At 50.2% G+C, this 11,341-nt stretch overlaps 2 protein-coding genes and 1 pseudogene across 2 annotated transcripts; all 3 read right to left on the minus strand.

The window, feature by feature from the left end:
- Positions 1 to 269: 269 nt before the first annotated feature.
- Positions 270 to 1,381, minus strand: LOC147960237 (putative CCR4-associated factor 1 homolog 9; annotated as a pseudogene).
- An 870-nt stretch (positions 1,382 to 2,251) lies between these two features.
- LOC147960238 (RING-H2 finger protein ATL39-like) lies at positions 2,252 to 3,193 on the minus strand. Its single transcript, XM_087536610.1, has one exon. It carries the CDS (start codon positions 2,878 to 2,880, stop codon positions 2,365 to 2,367), a length of 516 nt encoding a protein of 171 aa, XP_087392736.1. The 5' UTR covers positions 2,881 to 3,193; the 3' UTR covers positions 2,252 to 2,364.
- Positions 3,194 to 3,628: 435 nt separating this feature from the next.
- LOC147960239 (putative E3 ubiquitin-protein ligase ATL45) lies at positions 3,629 to 4,461 on the minus strand. The gene has a single exon (XM_087537584.1). The coding sequence runs from the start codon at positions 4,274 to 4,276 to the stop codon at positions 3,728 to 3,730; it is 549 nt and encodes a 182-aa protein (XP_087393710.1). The 5' UTR covers positions 4,277 to 4,461; the 3' UTR covers positions 3,629 to 3,727.
- Positions 4,462 to 11,341: the final 6,880 nt, after the last annotated feature.

Below are 11,341 nucleotides of genomic sequence, written 5' to 3' on the forward strand. Positions count from 1 at the left end.
CTACAATGTCCGGTACAACAGACTCCCACTGCATACAGTGGTAAGGATCACACGAGCGCCCCATAGTAGCTAGTTCATGGGCTATAGAATTTGCCATGCGGCGACATACAAGGATTACATGATGAGAGAATCACAACTTCAGATGGTACTTCGTGTCCTCAATTATAGCTGCATAGGCCGAGGAATCTGCTTTGCCCAAGTCCATCGTTTCCAGAAGTAATTGTGAGTCGGTCTCAAGTAATTGTAAGCCACGTATACATCGTATCCAGTCGAGGTACATACTTAAGAGTTAAGATCAATGCACTTGCGCTCCTACGAATAAGTACGTACACTTGATAATCATCTGCTTTGGGCTATTATTGCAACACATCGATTGGTCTTGTGTTATATCGTTAAACAGCCTGCAGCCCGCAGAGTTGGCCGCGGTGATTCTCCGCGTCGGCGCCAAGCTTCTCCTTCAGCGTCTCGAAAGCCAGGAGCGCCAGCGTGCTACCTGTGCCGGCGGGCGTCGAGTTCGGCTCATCGGGCTGCGCCACGCCGAGCTGCTTCACGACGTGGCTCAGCGCGCCGACGCACCTCCATCGTGCTGCCTGGCCAGCAGCTTCACGTCGTACACGGACGGCCCGAGGAGCTGCCGCACCACCTCCATAAAGGCGTTCACGTCGCCGGGAAGCTCCTCGCCAGACATCATGGCCGCGAAGTAGCCGACGTGGAAGGCGCTGGCGAATGTCGCCCACGACGCCCGGGCCCCGAGCAGGCCGGAGTCCCGCAGCATCCAGCGGAGCTCGTGCCCGTGGACTCCGGACCCGGGAAGCCGGGCGAGGTCGACCCCGCGGCGGGCGAGGTAGGCGATGGAGTCGGGGTCCCTCGCGTCGAGGTCCGAGGCGACGTCGAAGCCGCGCAGGTTGAACTCCCACGCGAACCGGCCGCCGTCGCTGGTGCGGACGGCGAGCCCCACCTGGAGCGGCTTGAGGAGGGACACGTTCGCATGGATCACCTGGTACCGCTCCTCGGCGGTCATGTCGTAGTGCCTCTTCTGGGCGTCGCCGCGGACCACGCAGCCCGGGTACTGCACGTTCAGCGCCACGTGCGTGGCGTGCGGCGCGATCTGGCGGAAGACGGCGGACTCGGCCTCGAAGTTGTCGGCCCAGACCGACCGGACGGCGGCGGCGTCGTCGTCGTCCATGCCGGCAGACGGGACGACTTGGTGCTGCTGCGGCGGCGGCGTCTCTGATCGCCGGGAGTTCGATTCGACGCGGTGGCAGCGCTACGATACAACCAGAGGAGGTTCGCTTCCGGTGCTGCTCGACTTTCTCTGGAGGCCTGCTTCTGTCGAAATATATATAGATTTAGACGCAGAGCTGCGATTGTTTTCGGATTCAGATTGAGCGTCGATCGTAGGCGCAGTACTTTCGACTCGGATTCGACTACTCGGCTGGATCGGGGATGCGAACGTGTCCGGATCGTACCGTACTTGGTTTTCAACAGAGACAAGTATTTTCTTTACAAGTGTATTTGAAGGAAAAAACCGACAATCCAAACATGGATCGTACTCCCTCCGTTTGGAATTACTTATCGCAAAAATGGATGTATCTAGACGTATTTTAATTCTAGATACATCCATTTCTGAGACAAGTAATTCCGAACGGAGGGAGTATGTCCGTCGTTTTCATTCTGGTTAAAAATCGCTCATGCCCCGGTAAGTTACACCTGTAAATTAAGTACGGTTGTAACCCTCAAAAAAAAAGTACGGTTGTATTTTCTATACGCCGATGTCAAGGGCGGCCTAAGAGATTTTATTTGATGTGATTTTCCTCCAAAAAATAGGGATCAACTGAATTTGAAATTTGGGTCATTGGCTGGTTTCAACCGTCCGAAGGAAAACCGACAGTCGGATGTGTGTCTTCAACATCCAGCCACCCTTTTCTTCCTTCAAACCGCCGAGCGATCGCCGGCCTAACCGCCCGCGGTGCTTCTTTTTTTTCGAAAAGGGGACCCCCCGGCCTCCTGCGACCACCTCGCCGACCTCCCTAAACCGCCCCCAGCACCGGTTTTGCCGCCATCCCTGTAGCCCCAGGCGATGACCGGTTTATTCTCTGACGAAGTGGCACATGATGTGGTAGCCTGCCGCCGAGCTTCTTCCTCCTCTCCGGCTATATCTCCCTTCTAGCGAAAATCGACTAGTCAAAATTCAAAAGCCAGGCGATTGACATGCAGCTATTGTGAAAAAATAGAGTGCAATTGGGTCATAATGAAAAATACCTAATGTTTCCAATCTTATGAGTGATGAACGTACAGGAAATTCTGAACAATCCAATCTAATCCTCTAAAAATTCTATGAAATTCCTGTAAATGGAGGAAGCCCTAAACAGATTGCATAGCACGGGCGGCAACTTCCACGTCCGGAACGGTGGAGGCATCGACTGGAGACCGGCAGACCGGGCACGTCCTGTGAGACCAGAGCCACTCGTCGATGCACCGGTCATGGAAAAGGTGCGTGCACGCCGGCAGCTGCTTCACCACCTCCTTGGGCCTGACCTCGGCGAGGCACACCGCGCACTCGTGGCCCTCTCCGCCGCCGCAGCTCAGCTTCTCGTACTTGTACACGGGCAGGCCGGCGATCGCCGCCTGTCCTAGCCCGACGGCCGGCTCCCGCGGAAGCGCGGCCATGGACGACCGATCCCCCTCTGAATCTTGCAGGAGCTGGCGTTGCGACCTAGCGCGGGCCTGCGCGCGCTGGCACAACGCCGCGATGAAGAGGAAGGCGAGCAGGACGCCGGCGATGCGGATGACGATTGGCCAGGGGACGCCGGCGAGTTTCAGTATGCCGCACGTCATGCCCGCCGGAGCAACGACGGTGAGCGCGAGCTTGAGCGGCATACTGCCGGCGACCGAATCACGCCGGCTGCTACCGGTTTGTAGTTTGAGCTAGGTCTATGGGCTTCCTAGCAGAATCCTATAGTTGGTTTGTTTCAGGTCTTGTCTAACTGGGTTGTCTTTTGACGCGGCATGTGTTGTCTGACTGCAAGAGCTCGTCGATGTCGACAAGCTGGCCATCTTGGAGTTTACGTGCTCATACTTTGGATCAGGCAAAATTACCGTAGTGTCCACATACCGTTCGTTATCAACACTTGTGTGTGTGTGTGTCTCATCCTGGTGGTCAGGCAAGAGACAATTTATTTCTCAAAAAAAAGGCAAGAGACAATTTGTAGCGTGCTGAATTATTTTTCGATGATAACAAGGGAGGAGAATCTCTGCAGTTGCTATTATGGAAGTATATAAGACCATGCAGTTGATCAATCTTATCCATTGCTTTCAATTAGATGGCCAGGATCTCTAATGTACGAGAGTATCGCAAAGAAACGGTCAGATTTAGCATTAAGAAACTATCAACATTCGATTGAAAAATCAGGGGGAGGAAAGCCCGCAGTAGGAAATAGGGGAGAAAGTTTAGTGGAGAATGGAGAGAGGAGTCCGTCAGCTTCAATCCGTATACAGAGTAAAAAGGACAACCTCCTAATTAAATAAATCTGGAATAGACTGCAACAAAAATTAACTCAACCAGGATGCAAATGTATTGATTTGTTTCAAAATCGTCTCCCTACGAGTCCACAGTGACCGGGTAGAATTTGAGATTCTCATACAAGTTCACCATCCCAAGGAAAGCAACACGCAAAGTGTTGCAACTTTTATCCACAAACAGGTCAAGCAAAGCTTCAGGTCAGGGTCAGGTGTTCGGGGACTCGCGGAGCACGATGCGCCGGCATACCGGGCACGTCGAGCGCTCGATCAGCCACCGCTCGACGCATTGCCTGTGGAACACGTGCCGGCACACCGGCAGCCGCCTCGTGTCCTCTCCTTTTAACACTTCGCCGAGGCAGACGACGCATTCCTCGAGGTCGTCGGCGCCCTGAGCTGAGCGTGCCCGCTTCGCGTAGATGGCGTGGAGTTGGGCGAGCGCGCTTGGCGGCAGACGGCTGACGACGGGCTCGCGCTGACGGCCGGCAACGGTATTTAAATTCAAGCCTCTTTCGACGTCGCCGCCATCGTCGGCGCCCTGGTCGTCTCTCCTCTTGCGAAGGGCAACTGTGCACACGCGTGCAGCGATCGCGAAGAATACGAGGGTGGGGGCACCGCCTAGGAGGATGATGGCGACGCTGGGGTTCCTCAGGTAGCCGTCTATGGCCAGCGCGGCCATGCCGATCCCGGCGACGAAGATGGCGATGGCCTCGAACAGCTCTAGGCCCCAGGGGCCGGTGCTCTCGTGGCGGGCCATGGCGTGCTCGATAGCTCGACGCACCCACCCACTTCGAAGGTTTTGATCTAATCTTGATATTCCTTGACGGCGTGATAAATCATTGCAATCTTTATCTGTAATAACCGTTTTGGATTTCGTAAGAGAAACCTACTTTCCAGATGAGAATAAGATCGATCGAGTTGCTTCTTTTCTTTCCAAGCGGGTCACCCAACAGAGTAAGAGATGTAAAACCTTTTTTTTTCGTAGGGAAGAGATGTAGAATTATTTTTTAACGGGAAGGCATACCTTATTCATCAAATAACAGTTACATTGTCTGCTAACAATGTCACTTTCAGTTTTGGAGGAGTGTCATCCCAAACAGAAGGGTTATTCGCCCGTCCCCATCTAGCTAACTCATGAGCTAAATAATTCGACTCTCTAATACAATGTTTAATAGTAACCTCCCCGAAGTCTATTAAGATACTACGATAATCCTAGCACCGGCGCTGCCACCATGGAATGCTCTTCGTTTTGATTAAGAGCACCCACCATCATAATATTGTCCGTTCTACCACTAAATTAGAGCATCTAGTATTATAAGCTAATTTTAGTCTCTCGAGTGGTGCCGTTGCCTGGGCTGAGACGACATCACCTACATGTTTCAACCTTGCCGTTGAAGCTCTTATAAAAGTTCCACTGATAACTGCTCCACATGTACCAATATATTCTCCCTCTGAAAAAGATGCATCGACATTCAACACATGTTCTCTTGCATGGAAAACCGTCCACTTTATTGATTTTTGGAATGACCTTGCTTGTCCATGTTGCACGAGTATAGTTAGAGCATCTCCAGCCGTTGGTCCCTTCAAGAGGCATAAAAATCGCCCCCTGAGAGCGAACCGGCGATACAATCGGCGCTGGGGTGGTTGGGCATCCAGCCGTCGCCTCCAGGCGCCGATATTAGTCCAGTTTTCGGCCCACTTTCGGCGAATAAAGGGCACATATGAGCGAGAATAAGATCATATTCGGCGTGGTTCGTCGTGGCTCGACATTCAATTATCAACATAAATAATTTTTATCACATAGTTCATCACAGAAAATCAAATAGTTCAACAAAATAGTGCAACAATGAATCGTTCAATACAAATTATATAGTTCAACAAATAAAAACTCATATTTCATCGCACGTCGCGCCCGGCATCGCCCTTGAGCCTTCATAGGTGATCCACCAGATCCTGCTGCAGTTGATGATGCACCTGTGGGTCTCGGATCTCCTGACACATACTGATGTAGGCAGTCTAGGTTGCCGATAGCTGGTGATCAACTTCGGCTAGAGGACCCTGCCTGTAGTATGGTTCAGTATCAAACACTGGCTCTTCTTGCTCGCTCTCAATGATCATGTTGTGCAAGATGACACAGCAAGTCATGATCTCCCACATTTGATCTTTCGACCAGGTCTGAGCAGGGTACCGGACAACAGCAAATCGAGATTGGAGCACACCAAATGCCCGCTCGACATCCTTTCGGCAAGCCTCTTGCACCTTGGCAAAGTGGGACTTCTTGCCTCCTGGCACAACGTTTGAGATAGTCTTCACAAATGTAGACCATCTCGGATAGATGCCATCAGCTAGGTAGTACCCCTTGTTGTAGTGCCGTCCATTGACCTCGAAGTTCACCGGAGGAGAATCACCTTCGACAAGCTTGGCAAAGATAGGGGAGCACTGCAGCACGTTGATGTCATTGTGAGTTCCTGGCATACCAAAGAAGGAGTGCCAAATCCAGAGGTCATGTGTGGCCACCGCCTCAAGTACCACACTGCAACCGCCTTTGGCGCCTTTGTACATCCCCTGCCAAGAAAATGGGCAGTTCTTCCATTTTTAATGCATGCAGTTGATGCTTCCAAGCATCTCAGGAAATCCTCTTGCTACATTCTGTGCTAGGATCCGAGCAGTGTCTTCCGCATTGGGTGTTCTCAAGTATTGGGTCCAAACACTGCCACCACTGCCCGACAAAACTTGTAGAAACACTCAATGCTGCTGGACTCGGCCATGCGCCCATAGTCGTCGAGTGAATCACCGGGAGCTCCGTATGCAAGCATCCTCATCGCCGTCGTGCACTTCTGGATCGTGGTGAATCCAAGTTTGCCGGTGCAATTCATCTTGCACTTGAAGTAGCTGTCAAACTCTCGGATGGAATTCACAATCCTGAGGAAGAGCTTTCGGCTCATTCAATAACGGTGCCGAAATGTTTTGTCGCCGTGAGGTGGAGCATCGGCGAAGTAGTCGGAGTAGAGCATGCAGTAGCCTTCGAGACGATGTCGGTTCTTCGCTTTCATCCGCCCCGACGCCGAGCTACCTCACCGTGGCTTTTCATTGCTCGCCAGCAGCTGGGCGAGGGCGGCGAGCACCATGAGATGCTCATCTTCCTGGGCGTCGGCCTCGGCTTCCTCCTCCAGTAGCGCGGCGAGCGCTTCCTCGTCGTCCGAGTCCATCGCCGAGGCAGGAAAATCGCCGAACACCTTGCGCCCGATGGGCGTGTACCCACCGCTAAACTGCCCCTCCGCGGCCGGAAATGGCGGCCGAAAACGCCCAGCTGCTGGTGGAGGGGCTGCCTCGGCGAACCTCTGCTATTTTCCCGGCGGGGATTGGCTATCTAGCGGTGAGGGCGGCGGGCGGCGCCGGGATATAGCTAGTGGCGGCCGAGGGTGCGGGGGGTGGGAGGCGAGTCAGGGAAAAAAACTTGACTTTTCACCTGGCGATGTGGGCCAGCCGCGCTTTTCCCTTGCGCCGGAGCCCCCGATCACCCCCCAGGGCGCCGGGTTCGGCCTGCGACCGCCGGGTCCAAAAACGGGCCGAACCGGCATTTTTCGGCGTACTGGGGACGCGACTTGGGCGTTTTTTATGCCGACACCCAAAAAGTGGCCTGGGGGCTTGTTGGGGGCGCGGCTGGAGATGCTCTTGAGGGCCAACGTAAATACGCAATAACAACAGGCGCTGTCCTTTCTGTAGTTTGTATATCCCCGCCTCAGACTAGCTACCTTCTTTGCCACCAAAGATACCAATAAAACAGTTGGGACAAGTTCTGGTAATTCGACCAGTTCAGTGTATGTTTGCTGGTACGAATCGCCACACAATATAAACTCGGACGCGTCTAGCGGGCAGCCGTTGGCCCGCTAGCGCTTCATAGCGGCCGGCTATTAAATAGAAAGTGTTTGTCTCTCTATCCCGATTAGGAAAGATTCCTATGGTCCCAGCTAGTTAAACAGAAAATATCCAACAAACATGCGTCCGGCTGTTCCTACTTTTAGTGCATGGACGCACATGACTTTGTATCATTTAATTCACGATTTACAAATTTCAAAAAGCCATAACTTTCAAACCGCGCATCAAAATTAAGATCCGTTTTCACCCTCCGAATCCTCGCGACGAGATTTTGAAACTAGATCCCGCATGGCTATGTTTCGATGAAATTTTTTGTGTGCAATTTAGTGCCTCGTTTTGTGCAACTGCCTAGTAGTTGATGTGCAACTAGCTGGCCGTGGATGTGCAACTTTTTGCCTATCCCGTGGACGTGCAGTTTTCACTGATGTCACTGAAGGAAATATGCCCTAGAGGCAATAATAAAGTTATTATTTATTTCCTTATATCATGATAAATGTTTATTATTCATGCTAGAATTGTATTAACCAGAAACATAATACATGTGTGAATAAATAGACAAACAGAGTGTCATTAGTATGCCTCTACTTGACTAGCTCGTTAATCAAAGATGGTTATGTTTCCTAACCATGGACAAAGAGTTGTTATTTGATTAACGGGATCACATCATTAGTTGAATGATCTGATTGACATGACCCATTCCATTAGCTTAGCACCCGATCGTTTAGTATGTTGCTATTGCTTTCTTCATGACTTATACATGTTCCTATGACTATGAGATTATGCAACTCCCGTTTGCCGGAGGAACACTTTGTGTGCTACCAAACGTCACAACGTAACTGGGTGATTATAAAGGAGCTCTACAGGTGTCTCCAAAGGTACATGTTGGGTTGGCGTATTTCGAGATTAGGATTTGTCACTCCGAATGTCGGAGAGGTATCTCTGGGCCCTCTCGGTAATGCACATCACTTAAGCCTTGCAAGCATCGCAACTAATGAGTTAGTTGCGGGATGATGTATTACAGAACGAGTAAAGAGACTTGCCGGTAACGAGATTGAACTAGGTATTGAGATACCGACGATCGAATCTCGGGCAAGTAACATACCGATGACAAAGGGAACAACGTATGTTGTTATGCGGTCTGACCGATAAAGATCTTCGTAGAATATGTAGGAGCCAATATGAGCATCCAGGTTCCGCTATTGGTTATTGACCGGAGATATGTCTCGGTCATGTCTACATTGTTCTCGAACCGTAGGGTCCGCACGCTTAAGGTTTCGATGACAGTTATATTATGAGTTTATGAGTTTTGATGTACCGAAGGAGTTCGAAGTCCCGGATGAGATTAGGGACATGACAAGGAGTCTCGAAATGGTCGAGACGTAAAGATCGATATATTGGACGACTATATTCGGACATCTGAAAGGTTCCGAGTGGTTCGGGTATTTTTCGGAGTACCGGGGAGTTACGGGAATACGGGAGAAGAAGTATATGGGCCTTATTGGGCTTTAGGGGAGAGGGAGAGGCAGGCCGCCCCCCCCCCAAGGCCTAGTCCGAATTGTACTAGGGGGAGGGGCTGCGCCCCCTCCTTCCTTCTCTTCCTTCTTCCCCTTCCTTGTCTCCTACTCATACTACATGGAAGGACTCCTAGTTGGACTAGGAAAGGGGGAATCCTACTCCCGGTGGGAGTAGGACTCCCCTAGGGCGCGCCATAGAGAGGGCCGGCCCTCCCCTCCTCCACTCCTTTATATACGGGGGCAGGGGGCACCCCATAGACACAAAAGTTGATCTTCGTGATCGTTCCTTAGCCGTGTGCGGTGCCCCCCTCCACGATATTACACCTCGGTCATATTGTAGCGGTGCTTAGGCGAAGCCCTGCGGCGGTTGAACATCAAGATCGTCACCACGCCGTCGTGCTGACGGAACTCCTCCCCGAAGCTTTGCTGGATTGGAGCCCGGGGAGCGTCATCGAGCTGAACGTGTGCCAAGAACTCGGAGGTGCCGGAGTAACAGTGCTTGGATCAGTTGGACCGGGAAGACGTACGACTACTTCCTCTACGTTGCGTCAACGCTTCCGCTTCGGTCTACGAGGGTACGTAGACAACACTCTCCCCTCTCGTTGCTATGCATCACCATGATCTTGCGTGTGCATAGGAAATTTTTTGAAATTACTACGTTCCCCAACAGTGGCATCCGAGCCTAGGTTTATGCGTTGATGTTATATGCACGAGTAGAACACAAGTGAGTTGTGGGCGATATAAGTCATACTGCTTACCAGCATGTCATACTTTGGTTCGGCGGTATTGTTGGAAGAAGCGGCCCGGACCGACATTACGCGTACGCTTACGCGAGACTGGTTTTACCGTCGTGCTATGCACACAGGTGACTAGCGGGTGTCAGTTTCTCCAATTTTAGTTGAACCGAGTGTGGCTACGCCCGGTCCTTGCGAAGGTTAAAATAGCACCAACTTGACAAACTATTGTTGTGGTTTTGATGCGTAGGTAAGATTAGTTCTTGCTTAAGCCCGTAGCAGCCACGTAAAACTTGCAACAACAAAGTAGAGGACGTCTAACTTGTTTTTGCAGGGCATGTTGTGATGTGATATGGTCAAAACGTGATGAGATTAAGTTGTTGTATGAGATGATCATGTTTTGTTGAAGTTATCGGCAACTAGCAAAAGCCTTATGGTTGTCTCTTTATTGCATAAGATGCAAGCGCCAAATAATTGCTTTACTTTATCGCTATGCGATAGCAATAGTTGCAAGAGCAATAGTTGGCGAGACGACCATGTGACGACATATTGATATAGATCAAGATGATGGAGATCATGGTGTCATGCCGGTGACGATGGAAATCATGACGATGCTTTGGAGATGGAGATCAAAGGCACAAGATGATGATGGCCATATCATGTCACATATTTTGATTGCATGTGATGTTTATCTTTTATGCATCTTATCTTGCTTTGATTGACGGTAGCATTATAAGATGATTCCTCACTAAATTTCAAGATAAAAGTGTTCTCCCTGAGTATGCACCGTTGCCAAAGTTCGTCGTGCCCAGACACCACGTGATGATCGGGTGTGATAAGCTCTACGTCCATCTACAACGGGTGCAAGCCAGTTTTGCACACGCAGAATACTCAGGTTAAACTTGACGAGCCTAGCATATGCAGATATGGCCTCGGAACACTGAGACCGAAAGGTCGAGCGTGAATCATATAGTAGATATGATCAACATAGTGATGTTCACCATTGAAAGCTACTCCATTTCACGTGATGATCGGTTATGGTTTAGTTGATTTGGATCACGTGATCACTTAGAGGATTAGAGGGATGTCTATCTAAGTGGGAGTTCTTAAGTAATATGATTAATTGAACTTTAATTTATCATGAACTTAGTCCTGGTAGTATTAGCATATCTATGTTGTAGATCAATAGCTCGCGTTGTTGCTTTCATATGTTTATTTTGATATATTCCTAGAGAAAAATTGTGTTGAAAGATGTTAGTAGCAATGATGCGGATTGGATCCGTGATCTGAGGTTTATCCTCATTGCTGCACAGAAGAATTATATCCTTGATGCACCGCTAGGTGACAGACCTATTGCAGGAACAGATGCAGACGTTATGAACGTTTGGCTAGCTCAATATGATGACTACTTGATAGTTTAGTGCACCATGCTTAACGGCTTAGAATCGGGACTTCAAAGACGTTTTGAACGTCATAGACCATATGAGATGTTCCAGGAGTTGAAGTTAATATTTCAAGCAAATACCCGAGTTGAGAAATATGAAGTCTCCAACAAGTTCTATAGCTAAAAGATGGAGGAGAATAGCTCAAGCAGTGAGCATGTGCTCAGATTGTCTGGGTACTACAATCACTTGAATCAAGTGGGAGTTAATCTTCCAGATAAAATAGTGATTGACATAATTCTCTAGTCACCAT

This window comes from Triticum urartu, chromosome 7A (genome assembly GCF_056163025.1).
Source record: "Triticum urartu cultivar PI428250 chromosome 7A, HENAU_Tu73, whole genome shotgun sequence".
Lineage (NCBI taxonomy): Eukaryota > Viridiplantae > Streptophyta > Magnoliopsida > Poales > Poaceae > Triticum > Triticum urartu.

Bases quoted from the DNA above. Each gene is read 5' to 3' on its own strand.
- LOC147960238 (XM_087536610.1), bottom strand. From the start codon at position 2,880: ATGCCGCTCAAGCTCGCGCTCACCGTCGTTGCTCCGGCGGGCATGACG.
- LOC147960239 (XM_087537584.1), bottom strand. From the start codon at position 4,276: ATGGCCCGCCACGAGAGCACCGGCCCCTGGGGCCTAGAGCTGTTCGAG.